General features: G+C 44.6%; 1 protein-coding gene across 2 annotated transcripts in view; it reads right to left on the bottom strand.

The window, feature by feature from the left end:
- LOC144110183 (uncharacterized) overlaps window positions 1–20,254 on the bottom strand; it is a 147,276-nt gene extending 127,022 nt beyond the window's left edge. Inside the window, exons 1-2 of one of the 2 annotated variants that reach the window (XR_013309754.1) lie at window positions 19,978–20,254; window positions 9,051–9,118 (exon numbers count right to left, since the gene is read on the bottom strand). Coding sequence is in view for 1 of the 2 variants with exons in the window: in XM_077643018.1 (XP_077499144.1) it covers window positions 9,051–9,118; window positions 19,978–20,036 (127 nt within the window). In the remaining variant the exon portion in view is untranslated. The remainder of the gene's footprint in view (window positions 1–9,050; window positions 9,119–19,977) is intronic. The other variant, XM_077643018.1, reaches the window with a different exon arrangement.
- Between the last annotated feature and the right edge of the window lie 2,813 nt (window positions 20,255–23,067).

Raw genomic sequence — 23,067 nt, 5'->3', positions numbered from 1 at the left:
GAGAGATTCATTTACTTGTAGTAAAAATCATTATTGGTTTCTAGCGTCGTGTGCATGATTGAAGGAAATTCTGACCCCCTGATTCTTCGAGCATCCACTTGAGAAAAAAATGTAATTCGAGTTACATTCTTCAACGACGGCAACGCTTTGTACGAGATGTTGCACATGCCTGCAAACAGAAATTTCTGGTGTTTTGCGCCGCAGATATAATTGAGTGTATTACTTGAGCATTATAGTATTTCCAATTTCTTTTTTTAGGCTAAAAAAACATTCAGCGGATGTAAGTAGCGGAAAGAACTTCACCCCAGGCCATCAGATTTCGAAAAGATTAATTTTGGGAGATTTACACTGATATATCTCAACGGATTTTGCTATTTACTGAAGAAACATTCGGCAAAATGCGCAGTTTAGAAGATTTTTTTAAACAAGCAGTTATCGGTATGTGCGATCACGGAGGATTGGCTCTCTTGGCAATTTGAAGCTCTCAGACTACAGCGGTCTGAGCATCCGCCTCGCATGTGGGAGGTGCGGGGTTCGATCCCCTGTGCCGCCGTGTACCCACCGATGATATAATGGGTACAAGCTTTCCCCTAGTCTGGTGTTCTACTTATATAGGAAGAACTGCTTGGGGAATGGGTCTTTGACCTCACCTTGAGTAGAAGAAAATGCCTAGTACCACGGCGCTCTTTGGCCACAGCCCTTGCGCCAAAAAAAAAATCCATCATCACCTTAATCAATTTTTAGGCCTTAAAACTAGATTCGTAAAATGGTCACCGCAAAGACCTTTGATGCGCTAGGTTTCCTTAATGTGCAAGGCGCACTGCAGGTGTGAGAAGATTAACCGTGCTTCCAAAGCAATTTTAAAAATGGCAATACAGTTTAAGTTCTTGTGTCGCAGAATGGTGAGTTCCTCCAACCCTTACGACACCTTCCGTCATTCTGAACACAGGTTCCTGTGTGAATGTTGCTGAATTTCTCTTTGATGCATAAGCACACGAGGTGCTGCTTGCAGTCAGGTGGACATACTGCGACACAAGGAACCACGCAATGAAAAGTGTGCTCAAGCTATGAAAAACACCTTAATCTCGAACAACGATATTACTGTGCTTGAAGCTATGTTTTTCTTACCCTTCGTATGAAAGGTTGCTGCAAAGGGTGTAACACAGTCGAGCAAAGAAACAAAATACTATTCCTAAAAACCACATACAACAGACCAAGCGAAACGAACCACAATCATCTAAAAAATATTGCGGGCACTGTACCTACAAGTTAGTATAAGATTTGTGATCTATAAGGATTTAAATTCCAAAATTTACTCAGGCTATGAGAGACGCCGCAGTAATGTGTCCGGAAGTTTTTACCTCCTGGAGTTCTTTACTGTGAACTGACATCGCACAGCACACGGGCCTCTAGAATTTCGTCTCTATCGAAATTCGGCCGCCGCAGCCGGAATAAAACTCACGTCTTTGGCGTCAGCAGCCGAGCGCAATCACCACTGAGCCACCGCGGCTGCCATAATATAAGGTAATATTGGTAATGTTATGACAAACAATCGTCGGTGCTTTATAAACAGATTTAGGGAGCCTGAATTTCCGAGCAAAAATAACAAAGGTAGAAAAGCTAAAGGGAGTGCCATTGAAACATGTGTCGCTGGTATTTTAAGAAATGTTTGATGCGCGAACTTTCATTTGTATTGTTCATTTCAGGCTCAATAATATCTGTGCTCGAATTCTGTGCGGTTGGAAGAAAGATGACACAGAAGTACATTTCTCTATAAATCTGTTATCTAGTCATTTGTCTAGAGCCGATGAGCAGTGATGGTCTGCAATGAACCCATTTACAGCGACCTTGGGAGCGCAGTAGTAATACTATTTTAAGACTGGACTTAAATAGAATCAGGTTCACGCATTATGCTTCGAAGATATTTATTTAGCTGAGCCGGACCATGAAATCCCCCCCAAAGCAGACCGCAGCGTGCTATTTATGAGGTGCATATAGTGTGGAGAGTACGGAGCTGCCAAAGAGCTCTTCCAATATGCATGTGGTTTTCTGGCCAAGGATGTCGTTAACGTATGCTTTAGTTCGTATTTGTAAGTCTGGAGTGTAATAAAAAATTGAAAAAAAAAGATGACCTTCCATGACAGAGCGGCGCTCTTTGCTTCCCGCCGTCACCTGGGCTTTAGCGCGGAATTTGGCGTACAAGGTGCTGAGTGTTTAAGGACTCCACTCTTCTAAGGAACCAAAAATCCTGAGAGAGTTGATGGCGACCTCACGCGAAGCATTGCGACTGAGATGCGCGGGAAAAGCTCCTTAGGTGATGATGCTGTGTTTAGTAGGAATCCGAACTCCAAAAAGAAGGGAAAACTAAAATGCCCATAAAACTTCCATACAACACTAGCTCCGTCTCGGCGCGAAGGGCGTGTCGCTGCACGTTGATTTCCGACTCCGCAGATTTGGGGGCCCGCGTGGACGTGAGGCTAGGCGAACAGTGTCTTGGTTTTGCGCAGCACACGTTTAGCTGCATCGGTGAAAAGTACGATGGGATCAGCGGGAAACGCCGAAAAATGACATCGTTAGTCGCTGGCCCAGGGGGCCATTTAGCTCTGGAACTATATACTACCAGCGCTAACACCGACTAAGGACCAGGCCGACATCATCTTGATCTAGGCTATGGATTGTTCTTTCGAGCTTGCGTATGTTTGTATGTGAAGTAAAGTCAGGAGAGGGAAATGACTTCAGTGGCTCGAAAACGGTTCTGCGTTTTATAAGCTGGCTCCACAATAAATCTGCGTCTGAACATCATGAAAGCATTTATATCACCACTCTAGTACACTGAAGTAAAAGCCAAGGTTGGTTTATGGCTTTTTGGTGGGAAAGAAAATAGCGCAGTATCTGTCTCATATATCGGCGGGCACCTGAACCGCGCCGTAAGGTAAGAGATAAAGGATGAAGTGAAAGATGAAAGGAAGAAAGAGGTGCCGTAGTGGAGGACTCCAGAATAATTTCGACCATCTGAGGATCTTTAACGTGCACTGACGTCGCATAGCACATGGAAGCCGCGGTCGGGTTCGAACCCGGGTATTACGGATCATTAGCCGAAAAGCCGAGGTACCTTCTTGGTTTTGAGAAAGCCTTACCCTTTAATACCCGAGAAAGTTTGTGGTAATGGAACTTGGTCTGAGCAAGGAGGCACCAGTTCATGACCCCAATTAGGAATGCTTGTCTCGGTGGGCCAGAGGCAAATACTTAATTGTGATGGAAGTGCAATTGACGCGGCACGCTGCGCATTTCGCAACGAGCGAGCTCTCTTCCTCTACGCAAATCTGTGAATGAGCTCGACTGGGTCAGTGTATATTGTCAGATTCTCGCGCTGTACCCGCTCTCCACCCAATTCCCATAACCCCATCCGTCATAACAATCCTTTTACCTTGCAACCCAACCTGCAGCCGCTTCGCAATGGCAGATTAGAGGAACCCGCCTGGGTGCGGTGCCCGGCTGTGTGGTGTTGCTTTTCAGCTTTATTCTAATGGTTTTAGTTTCCACATACGATTCCACAAAGGAGAACTTGCCCTCCATCGCATAAATTCATTCATATCTGAAATTAGTTTCAGAATATTTTGTGTTACTCTCGGAGATAGAGTCTCATTACTTTGCATTCCTTTTAAAGTTGCCTAACGTAACGATGGTCCAATATTCGCAATAGCGAAACGTCAATTTCTTATATAATACTGCTCAATGACCTGCGAACTTCTACAATTCTTTTTCTAGCGAGGAAGTGTGCAGTTTATCCAATGAATAAAACAATTTACAATAGCCTAAATTTTAATTCCAAGACATTAAAAAAATCTGAATGGTTCAATTGCCAGTTCTGCAGCAGTGCAGCAAATAATTTCGGGATCACTCTATTAAGTACGTCGCTATCCGCACTGTGGACTGGTCCCGTATACCAACAAATTTTGTGCCCATACCGTAATTGAATTATTTTAAAGACCACAAAAATCAACTGAGTGAGTCAGAAATTATCATGAAAGTAAATTAATCAGAAAATATCCTATCCGTGTTTTCGCACATATAAGTTGATTTTTTAATAACCACTTTCACGTGAATGAAAGTTTGTTCCAGGACTTGAGCCGTTTGTCTCATAAGCTGGTGGGATGGTTAGGCTATACAGCGCTCGATTTTGACGACTTGGCGCACAATCTCATCACCCCCCCCCCGCATATAAGCTGTACAACTACGAGCGCTGATTCACTGAAGCTATCGCATATAAAAGCGCCCTCAGGACTTAGTAGACTGTCGAATCAGCCGTGGTTTTCGCAACAAGAAAAAAGCACCCGGGTGCTCCCCACTCTCTCCTACTAAATATTTCTAATAATCGGAACTCCACCACACTTAGACTGCTCTTCGTTAGTCAAACATACCTCTATACCTCTCATCTAGGCCATACAAGGGGCAACGAAACGGGAAACTTCCTTTGCAAGTCTTACTCGATTGCTTTTAATATATAACTGCATTCCACTGATAAAGGCATAGTGCTTGATTTTAATGGTTTGTGCTAGATTTACACCGGATATACGGTTATCCTCCGTGTCGGCTGACCGAGAAAAAAAATATTTGTTTGATTTATTACAGCGCCATACGAAGTGGTTTTTAAATTCTCATCCAAGTAAATGGCGCATATTTATGTAAATACTTTTTTTAGAAGAACTGAAACCACCTTTCAATTAGACGCAATAAAACAAAAAAATATTGAGGGCACTCAGGTTTGCTTACATGGAGGAATGCGAAAGCGTGTGTTTTGAGGAAAGGAAAGGGCGCAGTAGTTCCCACATATCGACATCTCGCTGGACACCTCTAGCGCGACATTAAGCATTCTACTGAATGTGCATATGTCATCGGCCCGAACCCCTGTCGCAAGCTAGCCTCCAACTTGAGTAAAACATGTAAGCTACATGCAAGACAAATGCTATGACAGCACCCGGAATGGTCTACGACGAACGGATGCTCGAAATTTTGATACGAATGTAGTCAATAATGCTGCCACTACATTGAGGTCAGTCAGTGATGCCGTCGCAGGGGTTTGGTCTACAGCTTCATGAATTAGGGGTGTATGGGGACTTTTCATGACGTCACATTACAGTATTGTCACTTGACTTCGCGTTACATCACATTATATCGTTGTCACTAGTCCCGGTAAGACGTCACATTGCACCGTTGTCTCGTGACCAGGAATTAATTTGCATTACATCGTTGTCAAGTGACTTGGCATGACGCAATACTCATATCACGTCATCACTAATTATGTTACCTAGGTTCTTATACGTGCACTGACATCGCACAGTGCACGGCCTCTAGAATTTTATCTCCATCGAAATTCGAGTGCCCCGGTCGGGATCGAACCCGTGTCTTTCGAGTCTGCAGCCGGGCGCCATAACCACTGCGTCACCTCGGTATCTGAGAAGAAGGAGGGGGAAAAATCTTTATTTAAGGCTAGCACTAAGACACAGCGATGAGCGCTTGCTCCGCAAAGGCCCGCTGATAATATGCCGAGCCCGTGTGAAGCCAAGCAGTTCAAGAAGAAGGGGGAGAGTAAGAAAAATAATGAAAATCAATGGCAGTGTAACATGACTACGGAATGTGCTGTGTGTGTGCCCTGATCTCTGGACAGTGGAGACAGTGCTGCGCCATGCCATCCGAAGTTGTAGAGCACTAGTGGTGTGAGGAGGTTGTTCACATGAACTTAGCGAAAGACGTGTGCTTGTTCCGCACTGAATGACGGGCGAAGCTGAGGTAAAATTGTGCGATTTTCGCTTGTGTTCTGATAGTGTTCAGCTATTTGCTCTTTGTATGTTGCGGCGTCTTCCGCTGACGTTGGAATTGGCAAGGGGACCGAAGGCGCCCGGGTTTTGACTTCGCTGGCGCATTGATGAACCGACTAATTTCTCTCAATCCCAGCATGATCTCTTATCGTACGCAGGGTGATTGTAATGTTCAGATTGCTGTTATAGGACTCTACTAGAACGTTATGCAGATGGGTTTCTAGTAGTGTGCTTAAATATTGCGGATGGATTTGACGAAGCTAGTAAAGGTGTTAATGCTAGTAGCCTGGTGTTTAGTAGAGATGCTTCCGTGCCGTGCCTGGGGCGTAGCGCACCTGTGAGTGTCACTTCTTGATCCGTGAAACGGGCTATAACTGTGTTCATTGTTTATTTTTCAAGAACAAGTAATCGTTCCGAATTGTCGTTACCTTCTTAATGCTTTATGCTTACAACACGCTAATTTTGTCGAGGATTAACGGACCTCTTGGACGATTAGATACAAGGCGCTTCTTTTCTTATAGCGATGATTTGTTGCCTTTTTTAGCTTTACAAACACACTAATGAGATCGACAGGTAAGCTAAGCAGTGCGGACAGGCTCAGTGCTTACAGAAACGTTTCGGAACGTGGTTCTAGAGCACGCACTCACTGAGACTTTATTCTCAAGCTCAGTTTCAGTGACAACTTCCACATTCGGAATGACAGGATGCAAATTCACGTAGCGGCGGACAAGTAGGATGTTTGTGGTTTTGAGGTGACAACGCCAATCAGGCTTGTACACCTTATTGTTGTGTACGTGGTTGTATAGGTGCCCCATTGTCATTTATCTGATTATACGTGTGTACAGTAAAGTGCACTTTGCAGGAATTTCAAGGGCTTCGGTTTAGTCGGTTTTGCTCTCTGACTCAGGAAAACTACTGTTGTGAACGGAGACCGAGCGCATAAAGTTTGCAATAATATAATGAGCATCGCCTAATGAAAACAACACTATGCTAAGCCATAAGGCCGCAAAGCATAGCACTCTCAGCTTTCAACGGGGTCTAACGCCGTTAACGACGCTTGTTTAAGGGAATAACGGGTTCTATGTCTTAGGTGAATACATTTATTCAGTACACAAACAACAAGAAAAAGCAAAACGTTTGCAATATAACACCGATAATTTTGGTCACCTTGCAAATTAAAGGTCTCTATCTGAATGTATGCCGTTATAGCATTTTAACTTCAAGAAGAGCTTAGACGGCTAGATCCCCATTTTGGTAATTGGAATTTTCTCACCTTATCTCTACGACCTGCATGCAGTCACTACCATAGACAAGAGATAACACACTTATGACTTTCTTCTTAAATCAGCGAGGAAAAAATTTATGGCTTCCGCTACGTGGCTCAATGGTTACGGCGCTCGGCTGCTGAACCGAATGACGCGGGTTCGATTCTGGCCATGGCGGTCACATTTTTATCTAGGTGAAATGCCAGCGGCCCATGTACTGTTCGATGTCATTGCACGTTAAAGAACCCCAGGCAGTCGACATTATCCGGAGCCTTCCGCAACGCCACCTCTCAAAGCCTGAGTCGCTTTGGGATGGTAAACCCCACAAAACTAAAGCCAGAAATTTCTGAGTGTCATTTCCTATCGTTATATGAATAAAAGGGGAAGGACGCACGGAGGGTAGCAAAGATAGGTTTTTATGGCCGCCACGAAACGCTCAACTTCAATAGTCGCATTCTTCGCCTGAACGGCCTTCGCACTGCTAAGTAAGGGAATGGGCACAATCGTTAGTTCCGTGACGATCATTTCTGTGCACCGTTCTGTCCAGCAGTGGATTCCAGCCTCCCGCTCCCTTCCGCAATCGCCGTGCTTAGGTAGGCACCTTGACGCCTTGATTCCACAGCGTCCATCTTGTCGAAGCGTTGACAGGCACCCCGAGGCTATCCTCTCCTTATATTCGAGAGCATGTCATATAAAACTGTTTCTCTTACGGAAGCCAACAAACAGTCAACGAAACCAAGGAGCATAGGAGATGTCTTTTTTTTTAATTTGTGGTTTTTCGTCAATAGCAGATTAATAAAAGAAGAAGAAAAAACAACGACACGCCGCCTGTGGGATCCGAACACATGACCTTCCAATTTCACGTCTGGTGCCTTACCAACTGAGTTGCTGTGACGGTTGTCTAATCTTCTGTTTTCCGGGGTATATATGTGTGGTATAATTGAACCTTGAGAACGTTCATTTGCGTCACGCTTCTCCATGGCGTCGGAAGTAGTCCTGTATTACGTAGTATACGGCCATTTGTCATTTTTGGCTTAGTCTGTTTGTTTATTTGTTTATTTGAACCTCAAGGGTGCCAAGCGGGACATTACATGAGGGGTGGGCGCAAGAACAGCGGTTAACAATAAATGTTACATGACTTAACTATAGTCACAACTTTGCCCAAAATTTGGATAACTCCATGTTATAATGGCGGGAATATGGCCTAGCAGGCAGTTATAGTATATTTATTTGCTTTTATGTGCCAAGATAATTTTTATGCGCAAATAGACAGATCTTGAGGAGCATCTAATTAACGGTCCTTATTGTGCGTGTCGACTAGGCGTCTTGTATTTTTCAGTGTTGATGGGAGGTCAAATTTCTGTCAAGTTCGCCCGAGCACTTTCCCGCTGAACTGGGGAGCCTGTGTTTGTTGTTTTACACCAAAACAGTAGCTCCGAGGGCAACAAAGCACACCTAACACAACCGTAAGCATTAAAACGCCTTAAAAATCTTCATTTCTTAAGCAATAGTTCGGAGGACCAAGAGCGAGGTAATAGATAAGCTGCTGCCGTTAAATCATTCTTAGCCTGTCAAGGCAGTAGTTTACTAAACATTTGCTCAGAAGCTAAAAGTGGCCGAATTGGTATATATATCGCGATATTTTTTTTCCTGTATAATCTGAAATACCTTTTCAGTAGATATCAAAACAATCAGCGCCTTCTGCTGTAGAGAGTTCATAATGCTTCACTGACGAGTGACTTACTGCGGACAATAAGCCTGAAGAAAGCGCGATGTTTTCCGGCGGAGGATTTCCCTTTTTTTTGTCCCTTGTCACGTATGCTGCGCTGTGACCGATGCGAGCGCTGGCAATACTCCAGCTGCTGCTGGAAGCAACACCTGGCAGCATGTGAGCATATCCTGCCGCGTCCACACTAGACCATTGGTCCACATGCGGCTTCACAGTGACATCAGGCCCCGCCCGCACCTTCAATGTGGCCGATTCTTAGAGGTTCGCTGTGACCGTGTACTTTACCGGCAGGAAAGACAGGCTTTCTGCACAAGAAAAGAGAGAAAAATAGAAGATTAGCACTCCGGATTAAGCACTACGCGTTAACAATCCATGCTACTCTTTAGAAAAAAATTAAATCAAGTTGACGAAAAAGCTCTTTTCGTTTACGTATTGGGATTATGTTCTTTTCTTGTAGCATAGCTCATTACTTTCCGTTTCTTTGCGTCGCGGCGGTCACGATCGCGATTTTCTATGATTCGGGGGCCCGGCGGGGATGTGCCGTCATCGGTACGCTGCAAGATTATGCGTCACGCTAAGAAGACCCCTGCCTGCTTGCGTTTTTTTAATACACCTGTGCCTGCGTTTTTTATTACATTGATTTGTAGAGCCGAATAGGTGCAGAAGAAAAAGCCGTACAAAGGATTTAAAAAGCAAACAATAGTAAAAGTGCTGCACCGCTTGCTGGAGGGAAATCGATCGAGAAAGGCCCAGAGCGTAGCTTTGTAGTCCTCTCTACAGAGATGCTCTCTTGCCGACATCTGGTTTGGAATGTTCCGAGATAGAGTTGACCACAGCCTACTGGCTAATTTTGAAAGACTGATATGCTTAATGAATTACCTTGCAGAACGTATGTGCGATTGTGAAAATTCTTTCTGATGATAGATTTTGTGGGAGCATAGGTATTCGTTGTTCCTCTGATACAGTTAGACGCACTCAGAAGTGTGCGGATATCTTTGGCTTCATGTTCTCGGTGGACACCAATCATCTCCACCTTTGAGAAGTACCCGTGTCGGCCTCATTAAACGCAGGCGCTGCCAAAAACATGACTGTATACTTAAGCTTCGCATTGCCTTCATTTCAACCCAGGCCCCGAACAACGCCTCCCAACTTTCCGCTCAATACCGGCTTCACTTCTGCAACACGCTAAAAGGCACTCTAAGCACCTCCAGAACCTGGGCTTTTCTCTGAAGCCTACTTCAACCTCAGCCTAACAAGACAGTATCAGATTGCACACTATTACCCACTGTTTATCAAGCCCTGCTAACCGCTCTGCAATCTCAATATTTCGGTACCTACTCCACATCTGCCCTCCACACTGCGAAATCTGGTCTCCCCAACCCAGAATTTGATGCCCCAATCACAGACGAGGATGTTTACGGGGCCGCCCGTTTCTCCACCCGCAACAATGCCCCTGGGGCGGATGAAATCACCAACGCTATCATCCTGGACCTTTCCATAGAAGCCCTCCAAGCGATAACTGTCTACATCAATGATGAACTTCGGATCCCGCGCCTTCTCCCGGATCAGTAGAAGCACGCTGAGCTCATCCTAATCCCCAAGCCCAATAAACCGCCCTCCATCACGGCGATCAGATCCATATCCCAAACTTCATTTCTGGGTAAACTGCGTAAAAGGGGCCTACACATTCGCCTCCAGAAATACATCGATCAACACAAGCACATCCCACCATACATTTTCTGTCTTCGGCCAGTCATCTCTGCTCCATAATGATTTTCTTCTCAAACGTTATGTCTTCGAGGCCATCCCTCAGGGAGCTGAAGGTGTACTCCTCACCCTGGTTATTAATGGCGCATTCGACAAGATATCTCATGACGCCATATTCGAGGGACTAAACTGCATCAAATGTGACCCCGCAGCTCTAAATAGATCACCGCTTTTTATCGAACAGCATCTCTACCACCAGCATCGGCTCTACATCTTGATCCCATTCACAACGTTCAACAAAAGCACTCACAAGAGTGCAGTCATCTCCCTAGTCCTTTTCAACATCGCCATGACCACGCTGGCACAAATATTTTCAACCCTCCCTCACCTCGGCAACATACTTTACGCTGATGGCATTACCGTTTGGTCTACCCGTGGTTCGTTGACCCACAAAGAGACCGCTCTTCAATATGTCATACGTACAGTCAAAGCCTTTGACACCTCATGTTAAATGCAATGTGCCCCCGAGAAATTTTAAGTTCCGTATCCATGAGCGCAACAACACATCACAGGGACACATTTACCTCAAACTCCTTAACCACCCAATCAAAGAATGCCAAAAAATACGATTAATACAGCGGATTCCTGGTCATTGAAATGTCACGCGTGAAGAGTGCCCCCTCCAACTTGTAACAGCCGTCGCTATCCGCTGCATCTATTATGCCCAGCCATATCAACACCTCAGGCATGCTGACCCAAATCAAGGTCCTTCTCCTACGCTCCTTCTACAAAACTGCCCTGAGCCCTCCCCCCCTCCAATATTCACGTCTACAACACGTTTCTTCACCATTGGCATCCACAACCCTTTCGAGCAGATACAGGAGGCTGTCCTCGCCTCCCCATGAACTCGCCTCATCGCTAATACCACAGGCAGACCTATTTTAGCCATATTGATGACCCACAAGCTTCGCGCCCTGGGCCTCACAGGGGTCCTCCCTCTTCAAGTAGGTTCAAATGTCCACCTTGATGCCCTCCCACGCAACATGTACCTCCAACTCAAGCCTAGTCGACATAGGGCTCACGTTTGCTACCTCCGCAGACAGTACTGTAACGAAAAGCCGGTACTTACGCAATAGGTTTTCGCGCCGTTTGACCACCCCACCTTGCTGCAGCATCTGCAGCTTCTAACGTAGCAGCGGTGCAGAATAATGCCATCGGGCTCACCATCGAATCAGAAGACATACAAATGCGCAGCTCTCGCATAATCACCTACTCGCAGGCTGCAATGTCGGGCCTTCACCAACGGGCGAGTTCCCAAAACTTTCCCTCCACCAAGATGACGTGATCACCTTGTCCCCCGGACACAAAGCCCTACAAGGCAATGTCGAGGCTGACACCCTGGCTTTTGATTACACTACCCGAGAAGGAAGCAAAGTGTGGCGTGGGGGCACAGTGGGGGACATTAGTGGGGTGTGATAATTACAGTCCGAGAGGGTAGAAGCAGTCTCCACAAAATTTGTCGCTTGGAAAAAAATCCTCCAAGACTTTCTCTGTATACAAGAAGGCACGCAGGCAAGTAGGAAAGAATTGCGACTCCTAAAGCATATTTGCGCTCTGGCCGCACACACTCGTTCTCCACAGCCATCGCTGCCGACAACACAATGACGCGTAAAGTGTTAAATCGGCGTTTGCAGGAGAATATAGCTTCCGCACATGAGACCCGTTTCGTGGGCAGATCATTCTGATGCCTGTAACTTGAAGCAGAAGGTGCGCCACGAGCGTAGGTCATCGTGAATAAAAAGGGCGGGGAGCCTCTGCGGTGGATGAGTGGTTACGGCGCTCCGCTGCTGGACTGAAAGAAGCGGGTTCGATCTCAGCCGCAGCGGTCGAATTTCGATGGAGGTGAAATTCTAGAGGCCCGTGTACTGTGCGATGTCAGTGCACGTTAAAAAACCCCAGGTGGTCGAAATTTCCGGAGCCTTTCAAAGCGGCGTTTCTCAAAACCTTAGTCGCTTCGGGACGTTAAACCTCCATAAACCAAACCAAACCAAAAAGGGCGGGGAGGAATGTGTAACCATACCTCGAAGACGTTGCGAGGTATTAAAATTATGTTTCTTCTAGAAATTCCAACTCACCTTCGAAAATTCCTGACACCACTCTCAACGCTTCCAACAATACCATTGTAAGCAAGTACTTTCGTGGCTTTGCTCGTTTAACGTCTTGCAGGGATGGTGATCACTCGGCTGCCTTCTGCGATGCATTCTGCCTACCCTTAACGAGGCATTAGTAATTCTTACCTCCAGGCCTGTAGAACATTGCTGGGAAACCGAAAGACGATAGCGTGATGTGGTCCACCCGACACCGGAGCATGTTTGTTCGCAATTGCAGGTAAACTTCTTTTGGCTACGTCAGAATATGCGCGCTTTAAAATTATAGGCGCAGTGACATATACCATATAGTTGTAAACACGGGAATAACAGCCATGAAGAGTCAATTAGACATTTATTTTAGGACGCCTTTACCGTAATTAAATCCATCCTTGTTATTGAACGCCGCTCCAAAATTGATTGACAATTTGTAGCATTTACAGCAATCGTGTTAATGGAGTGTATGAGAACATAAGAACGGAATTGCTCGTGTTTTAATACTTTAATGTGCTTTTCTTTGTAACGCTACCTTTCTAAAATCTCCCTTCGACATGCTGAAGGTGCAAAGGAGATGCACGCGACTATCGACATACACCTTTAGCACCTGCTTTTCATAGTGTCTGTTCTTAATAAGTTATTTAACAATAAGACTACATAATTCACTATATAAACGTCATAAAAGCAATGTTTGACATGCTTTATCATCTTGATTTTTTAATTTTTGCTATCCTTAGTCATAAAAGAAAGCGCGTACTGAAGATGCGGCAGAGCAACGTGTTCCGATTGTCGTGCTGACTCCCATAATTGAGTTCATTTTCTTTGCACCTTCACAAGCACACCCAAAAAACACGAAACCATATAACCCCTTTGTGCATTTCCACACTGCAGCAATCAAGCGCTACACATGCAAACTCGAGTTCTATCATGAAGTTAGCAAAGCTCCCAGTTGCTTTGTCGAAGTTGGAAGGAATGAGTTGAGAACGGATAAGTTCAGCAGCTTACATTCTTTTGAAAATATTTTGCTATTGAGCTTTCAAAAGTTGTTTTGGAGATTTTGACGCTGCAATATCGCACATCGTTCTTCTAGGCTCTTTCTAATAAAAAATGCATGCCCACACTGTCTTTTTGAGCAACCTTGCCAGTCAGACAGTCAACCAACATATTGTATTTGCATCAAAATGGTATACACAGCTAAATGACGGCGACAGGAGAACAATCTTGTCATCAGCTTGACAAGCCTCCGGCAACCAGGAGAACATGGTATTGGTTTAACGTTAATTCTTTTATAGTTTTTATTCAGAATACAGAAAACGGTTTATGGTTGATGGTTCAAAATAAGATAAAAAGTTGACAGTGTAAACAGATGACACAGTCTTGTAATCTCTTGATACCGGAAGTTTACAGAAATAACTGCGTTCTTATTTATGCTAAGTTGTATTCCTTCTATGATATGCTCTGCTAGATTGCTAGGCGTGCTTGGGAAGGTGCAAGCTATTTGAAGATTTCTCACTGTAATCAATGGCGATGAGGCTAAGAGTAGCCTTGCTTGCGTAGGTTATTGCGACTGAAAAATCAATCCAGCTCTCCTGTACCGCTCTCGTTTAACCTAATGCGTTTGCGATGGAACGTACCAGCGACATTTACTGGTTCTTTTCGCGGAAAATATGTTTAGCATGCTAATCAAATGGCGGATATTGTATTACCCGAATCGCGTGGTTTTTTTATTCAGATGGGCTCGCACAAAATTAGTAAAGTTGTTTCTCCAGATACCGTTTAACAGTGATTAAGTTGTGGGTTTAAAAAACCGTTCCAGAAATTTCGCTTTCTATCGAGAAATATAAGGCGAGACCTTTTAGGAATACGCACTACGTTCCACGCTTTTCATCAAATAAGTTTAAGATGCGCTCTCCAAAGCACAGGTAACGCCAGTGCTTTCACATATTTCTCTGAGTTAATTTCACACAAGCCAACGGCAAAGCTATCAGGCATTTAACTAGTGCACGAAAGAGAACGCACTGTGTTTTTTCATTCACATACCACGAGGTATTATTATCGACACACTATTGTACATTAATATTGCTTGCTTGGGGTAAAACAGTTGCCTCAACATATCTAGCATGAAAAATATTAGAGTCAGCGTAGGTATCTAACTCGCCTAATTTGTCAATTAGACCAGAATCATTTACATAAAACAAAAAGATGAGACTCAGAACGCTGCCTTCTTACAAGCCACATTTTGGAATTCTTAAATGTCATTTGTGTGAATCAATTTCGACGAATTGTAAGCGTGAGGACATGTTTGATCGGAGAAGTGGAGAACGTGTACTGTGGAAACTACATCGTCCTAATTTCTTCAGTAATAAGCCGTTCTTAACGCCAATTGTAGCTCCTCTGAAACAAAAGTAGAATCCCAGTCATGAGGTTCTTTTGTACATTTATCAAAAGCGTCCTTTTCGGTAAGGAAACCACTTTCAGCATGACATTCTTATTCTTCTTTGCCAAGCTTTACGACAAGCGTGGGGCCACATGCCAGTAGAGATGTCTTGAGCAATGTGCACGTGAAGCCTTTTATTAAAGGACGCCTTTCAGTCAATCTGTCCGATTCTTCTATCATTCATACTTATGTTTAAAAGGCACAGACAGCTTTAAGCACAAAAATTCTTAACAGTAATATGAACAGCCTTCTTACTCTCCCTGGCATAAACAATTTCGCTCCTTGAAGCTCATGCGGACTGTACGCGAGTAAGCAATTGCCATTGAAGCCTTGAAATATGGTTACAACCAATCCTGCATCGATAACCTCCTTATCCCCTATTTCCATTCTTGGATACATAAAAATCTCGTCCCCCTCCTTTCCACTTTAATATATTTTAAAGGTTGTGCCGATCAACACGTCGTATGTATATATTTTCGGCATGTACAATAATATTACGGGAAAGAAAGCAATAGTGCTTATAAGCTTTTGCATTGTTAAAGTGTTGTACTCTCAGTTGTAAGTCCATTAATATCAAAAACTGTTTTTTAGGTCATTGCTCCAAGCTGACCTCGCGTGTCTGATGATGGCCATATTACAGAACCTAAGACAAAATTGGACCCCTCTTTTTTAGGCGAGACCCGCGTAAAAGGGCACGAATAAAATCTAAGGTAAAGACAGGGTGGCATATATTCAATACAGGGAGTAGGATACCAGAGGTATAGGCTCAAAATCAATACTTGAGATGCATACTTTAAGCGCATGGCTACAGACGAAGTCTAGGATGAAGGCTTTGCACTGTTGTTTTTACTTTCTGGACCCCATAATCTCCAGTAAACTGTTCAAGCTTCCCAAATAAAATATATTCTGTTTACAGAAGCGAAGCATTAGACAATATTTGTTTAGTCATACATGCATTTGAAGAGATTTGTTTGTAAACCATTCGTGCACAGCACATGAAGTTTTTATTTACGAACGTTATCTAGCCTGTTGAAAAGCTTTACGCAGATTAACGAGCCACTAGGCTGTCACTAAGGTGCTGCTAAAATGGTGTTTCAGACGCATTCTAGAAATCCATTCAGAATTTGTCGGTAGAGCACAGAACTGCAGCAAACGGGATCGAATTCTTGAATAATTGGCACCTTGCCGACTTCAGTCACCGAGCTTATGATAGCACAAGATCGGTAATTAAAGAATTATAAGCACAGAATGTTTGTTACCGCTTCCCGATAATATGATAATATTCGACTACAGACAGATTTGGCTAAGAGCTATGACACTAGAAAATCCAATGTAATGAAATGATGTAGGCCAGGACGCTAATGTGTAAAACATCCGCTAGCGCCTATATAGCATATTGCAATATTGGCGCACTCTTTTAAAAAAACAACGCGAAGTATACCTTATCTGTGAAGACAGCTATGCTCAGTGTTCTCAGGTTTAATAAGAACGAAATCTGATGCAAAACAAATGACAGAGTAGCAGTGTAGTTTGTTCCGACAATAGAATTTGCGGTGTTCTAGGTGGCTCAGTAGTTAGGTCGCTCGATCAGCTACTGATCCGGAGCTTTCGCGTTTGAACCCGACCGCGGCGGCCGCGTTTCGATGCAGGCGAAACGCTAAGGCGCCCGTGTGCTATGCGATGTCAGTGCACGCTAAAGATCCCCAGGTGGTCGAAATTATTCCGGAGCCCTCCACTAAGACACCTCTTTCTTCCTTTCTTCTTTCACACCCTCCTTTATTCCTTCCCTTGCGGCGCGGTTCAGGTGTCCACCGATTTGTGAGACAGATACTGCGCCATTTCCTTTCACCAAAAACAAATTTTCATTTTTTCAGTGTTCTAGGACATCACTAGAAATCAAATAGTGGAACTTGTACTAATGAACTTGCGTTCGAAGAGACGGTTGAAAGCTTGTGAAAAGAGCAGCTAAAGAGAACCTCCATCTCTGTAGGGCATTACCACATTACGCAGTGTATATTTGAGAGAGAATAGATTAAAAAAAAAATCTTATCCATCACGGGCCCGCCTATTACGCCGTAGTTGTTCTGTGGTCAATTCGGACACGTTTCGCCCCACCGTCGAAGATCTCTCTCTGCAATCATCTACACTACTTGTGGACTGCATACAAATTGCGCTGAATAAGGCTACTGCTGTCACCTGGACGGAAGTGAATCGCCCGGCGCCGGATGTGGGTCTGCTTAACCTGTGGGCTGCTCGCCGACAAGCGGAGATGGCAGCTTCAGAAGAACCGACTTCTGCGCAAGCACGCACAAGGCTGAATTACCTTACTGCCAAGGCTCGCTGATATGAACCGCGATCTCTCGCGTCGGCAGTGGCATGCGTGGTGTGAGCAGTTCTCGACAAAGTCATCGAATGGTGCTCACTGGCGAACGTTGCGTGCAATGAAACATGGTTCCCGTCGTCCTGACGCAGCGGCCACAGCATGCTTCGCAGCTAACTTAGCTCCGGATGATTTCGCCAGAGAGGCAGCGCGGAAGTTTTTCCCCAAGTATGATGTGTTGCCGCAAAGGCCATTAAAGCCCCCTTGGCTGCCATTCCAGCATGTGTCGATAAGCATCCGTCTACAGCCGACGCCGAGAGAACCGCAAGTTCATTTTCAATGCCCGAGTTGCTTGCAGCAATAGACGAGGCCCGTCGGAAGATTGCGCCCGGACCGGACTCTATTCCGCGCGAGGTTTACAAGAACTTAAGTTCCGCTCTACTGCCTCAACTGCCGAAGTAGAGACTGGTAAAAATTAAAATTTTAAAGATACGTTGGAGTTAGCCCGTCAGCGGCATTTTCTTCAAAGCGATCTGGAACTTCCGTTTTTACATTTTATTCCTGACGCAAGGAATAAGGGCATTTCCTTGTTTTTTATCATCGCATTAAGCTTTCAGAAGGCAGAAAATGCAACTGACTGCGACATGCAACTCTAAGCAGCACTGAGTTCACTCTCACTCGCCTTAGAACACGTTTTTTTATGTCTGTTACATTTTGCTGGGACCCATCACGGGGCGTAGCTGGTCGTTAGCAACAACTATAGCACATTTTAGAATTTGAAACAAACGATTGCCCTCCACTCTGTGGCCTGAAAAATGTTGGTCTATATTGGTGCGCTTTTGTAATTGCGGACGTTCGGGGCCTGCGCTAATACTATCGTCAGTTAATGTCACTCCCTGGCGCAATCAACTTCGACGAAACCAGCATCCTCAGAACCGAAAAAAATTGACACAAAAGGCTCCTTCTCGAATCCTAGCACGTCCTAACCACCCCGAGCAACATCAACCGCAGAAAAGGAAACCTGCCCCCAGTATATGCCCAGGGACTTCGCTCTGCAACTCAACGAAAAAAAGTCGCCATTGACCCGTCTCCCCACAGTGCTACAACGTGGCTAACAGGCTTAACCTCCTCCACTTCCGCCACGCCTTTCACATCACAGCTTTCATTCCTTTGACCCCCTCCTCCCCTCCATAGTTCTGGACGCTAGCTACTGCCCCCAGTCACCCCTGATGAAGGAGCCGAGCTGGCATCGAAACGTTGTGTTTGAAATTAAAGTTTTTTGGTTGGAGGTGTGCAGTTTATTATAAGTCTTCAGACATAACCAGACAGGCAAATCTGTCGAAATGTTTAATTTTCAGTAGCGTAGGTAACACGTGACTTTTACTCTTTCACCTGTTATAGAGAAATGAGCAGCGCAGTGCGAGGGGAAAAGGTCGGAGGGTGTGCTGCGCAATGATGAAAATCTAGAGGGCATGGCTGCGTGCGATAAACGCGCGAGGTGATTGAAACGCTCCGTCGTTGCCAAAATTCTTAAGACAGGGCCGAGGGCGACGGCATTTCTGCGATTGTGAGACTAAGCGCCAGCTAAGGAACTGCGACTTCAAGAAGGCGCCTAGCTGTAATGCGTGCAGTGTTATCTGCAGGAAAGTAGCTAAGCAACTTGCATTTAAGATGGATGACCGCCAGCTCTTGAATCAGCATGCCGCAGAAGGCATCTCGAAGCACCAAAATACAAAATTTAAAGCTGCTGATTTATATATTTTATTTATATTTATATTCATGGCTTCTATATTTGCGAGGTGCGTGTGTCACGGAGGGTTGCGATTTGACTGTGACGTCGTTTTGCTCCCTGCCGCAGTGGCACGGTTTTCGAATGGCGCGAGAAACGCCCCAAATTGATTGAGCCGCACCAGCGAGAGTATTCTAGGAACTGATAGGGCTGTTACTAACGGCCGGCTAAAAATCTCTAATTACATTTAGGTGCCTATCAGTAAATGTTAAAGTTACTTAATAGACTTTAGTTAATCGCTTTACTAGTTAACATGAATCTCCTGTATTTTAACGTCGATCAACACTGGCGGCTGTGCGGCAAAAATAGGTTTCTTTTTTAGCTGAAGAACTGTATTTTTGAAAATTAGTGGACGGCTTTCCTGAAACACCTGGTATAACATCAGAACGTGAATGTTTCTAAACAACTTTGGCAATTAAATGTGAGTAGTGATAGTTAGAGACTGGAATACGTTGAAGCGAGATCCCAGGTTCGCAAATATATAAAGTGAGGCACATTAGTGACAAAAGGCACAAAGTTATGTAGCTCCTAATAATAAAGCAAGCCGGGTACGGCTTTTTTTACCTTTCAAATAAGCGACAAGGAATGGTTTGCAGGCAGAGATACTGTGTGCCACCTTCCCTCCGCAACAGTTAAAATTCATGTTTCTTATACTAAAGAGGGCGGTCAAAAACCAATGAATTTGATTGAATGAAATTAACACTGTTCTATAGTTGTGAATGTAAAATTGTCCAACCACAATCTGAATAACTGACTTGAAGGCGTACCCACGAAGGAAGCGGCGAGGAGCAGCAGCAAGAGGCTCCCGCTTGATGTGACTCTTCATACAATGGCGTATACGCCTGCTCCAGGCCTCCCGATGTTGTTGATCCTGTATAGCACTGCAAGCTGAGCGTAGTGGTGGCTCGCTGCTGCGCCGGACGAGAGCGGGTATCGTGTCAGCGCCCGCTCTTGTGCCTAACCGGCTTTCTGCGCTTCTGCGATTACAGCGTTGTCGCTTGCCAGATGGAAGAATAAAACTTCCTGCATCGCGAATCTGACTCTCTCTTACACTTTCCTGTGGGACCGTCATTCGCGATGTACATGGCTCTCTTGCCGTTGTGCGTCATGTCGTCCCGAAATGGCTTTCGCGGCATTTTTTCTTGTTAGAATAAAGGGCTTGGAACGTCGCTACCAAAACTTTCACCAGTGCCAGAACTGCTTTAAGTCAACTGCGATGTTATTCCATATAATAGTTGTTTGATTTGCCCCTCTTTCGAACGGCCTGTGTTGCTAGCTGAAAGGCCACTTGAAGCGAAAAGAACAAGCGATTTGTTTTCATGCTCCGTAGTCAAGGCACACAATCATTCACAGCCTTTTTTGCGTTTTTTAGCACGTCACTGTACGTGTTCTGTGGTTTCTTACAACGTTTAATTGCTGGTCTTCTCTTACTGCCGACTCTCAAATTTTTTTACGCGTCCCAAGGTGTTGCACTCAAACAACTAGATTTGGCCAATGGTCATAATGGCAAAGAAAACGGATGACCTTTGGGAATGTTCAAGAAAGTACGTGTTCTGTGGTTTCTTACAACGTTTAATTGCTGGTCTCCTCTTACTGCCGACTCTCAAATTTTTTTACGCGTCCCAAGGTGTTGCACTCAAACAACTAGATTTGGCCAATGGTCATAATGGCAAAGAAAACGGATGACCCTTGGGAATGTTCAAGAAAGTTGAAATTGTACACCTTCTCTTTATCCTATATGCGCGTTTTGGGGGGGCAAAGTATGTCCTCTCTTCTACCGCCAATCAAGGAGCATGCATTTTTTTTTGTCCGTCAGGCTATAGGGATAGAAATTGTTTACCTTTCCACAAGCCTCACATACACAAACGACAGCTGTCAAAAATGCTCGTTGTTCCGTCATTTTTCTTACAAGCATTTAACAGACACTTCCTCAGTGCAGGGACAAGTGGAAGCCTACGAGAGCTCAGAATACGACCTGCTGGAGACTCAGCCGATTTCTTTCGCAGAGCTTTAAGAAGAGGACGGCAAAGACACGACAGAAGCGTGAGAGCTGAACGGTATGACACCAAAAGCCAGTGCAACGTCACAACGCTGCACCGAGGAGTGTTCTCATGATGGGAGAAGTCTTCTTAACATGGGAGAAATAACGATGGCAATGGCTGAGCCACCCCGCCTATGTTAAGATGTGTCAACCCCGGATATTTCTGTTCATGAACCCTCCAAAATTGACGGCGAGTTAATAACGTAGGTGAGGTAGTATGGTTTTTTTTTTCTGGTTACCGTCATGCAAAGTGACAACTTAATGTCAGTGGCTCAGGCAGAAGACAGTAATTTTATTGTTTGTGTCACTTCAGCGTGGTAATTGTACTTTATACAGGAGTGGTATAGAAAATAAGAGAGCAAGTAATTGTAGTACCATTGCATGCTGTGACGTTCACAATGTTTCCGGCAGAAAATCTCCCAGGTTACATTTATTAGGGAAATTATGAGGACAAACAAGTTAAAGGACACGAGTGCAGTAGAACTAAATATAACTGCAACTCCTGCCTGTAACATCTAAACCGTTTGAAATTAGAAGTCCCTCACTTGAGACTAATGCGCGGTATTTGATTGTCAGAACCATGTTCCCGTTTTGTGGCAATGAAAAATCACGTTCTGCATTCTGTGCCTCTCCTATCTTCGATAGCTAAGAAACAAGCGAAATCACCGATATGGATAGAAGCCTTGCAAAATCGCTGATCATGTTCCGCTCCGGCAGCGTGTTGCACATCCGCGTTCATTCTATTATTTTCCGCCGCCTGAAAAGTCCGGCTACCAACTTTAGTCCGCCGCATTCAGGTGACATAAAATCCACTTCAGATTGAAAGGTGTTTTGCAGAGCAAAAATTCGAACTTTCTACTGATTTATTTTTCACAAAGAATTAATTTATGAACATTAGCAGTTGCTGGTTAGCTCCCGTGCCGTCAAATTTCGCACTGCCACTCTATGCTTTGGTAGTTAGCACTGGAAGAGCCAGAAGATGACGAAACTTCTCCTTTTATTAGCTATGCTCTGGGTAAGTACTGGGCTCCACGCGCTGAATTTAAGTAAACAAAGTGCCTTCTGGAAGAGGCCTCTGAGTTATTCTGTCTGCTATAGGACAGAATGTAAAGCGCGAAGGGAATTGGGCAGTTCTGCCGTGCTGTGCATGCTTTCGCAGCCCAAGCACGTAAGTAGTGTTCAGTGCCCTCCGTAGATTTTTAGTACATTATCTTTCACTGGTTCTGGGCCTGAAAAAAATTTCGCTGGAAGTCAGCACATTGTGCGCTCGTGTTTTCTCTATCGTCCTCTGTTCTTCAATGCAGGTCTTTATTCAGCCTTAATGGTCCTGAGCCGGATTAAGCCATCTGCATGACAAAGGCCCCTTAACGTGATCTGTTTTTTTACCAGCCGCATGGCCCTATACCAAAAAAATTGTCTATTACCATCTTCCCAGTTGGCAGTCTCCTGACTCCTGCTATGTGTCTGTACCTTGGAATAAAACCGCTTCTCCTCATATTGCGTCGGTTATACGTTCTTGGCCACGACGTTCCTGCTAAGTTCAGTCCTTTTCCTCAATTTTTCTGGCATGTCATTGAATACATTCATCTAATACATGCGTCTCTGCTCTTTTGCTGTCTGTAAAATTTACCCATGCTGTTTGCTTGTCCATATCTTGTTGAGTTTTCCGTAAAAATTTTTTGAAGCTTTTTGTTTCCTAAACAACCCAATTTATCCTCCACAGGTGAGTACCCGCACGATCCAACTGTGGGGTGCTTATTCAGACAAAACAGGGTTTTTACTAAAAACAGCTTCAAAATGGTGTGTGAGTATTACG

This window comes from Amblyomma americanum, chromosome 11 (assembly GCF_052857255.1).
Source record: "Amblyomma americanum isolate KBUSLIRL-KWMA chromosome 11, ASM5285725v1, whole genome shotgun sequence".
In the NCBI taxonomy this organism is placed as follows: domain Eukaryota; kingdom Metazoa; phylum Arthropoda; class Arachnida; order Ixodida; family Ixodidae; genus Amblyomma; species Amblyomma americanum.
Note: the sequence above shows the minus strand (reverse complement) of the source record. Positions and strands in the feature narration are given on the sequence as shown.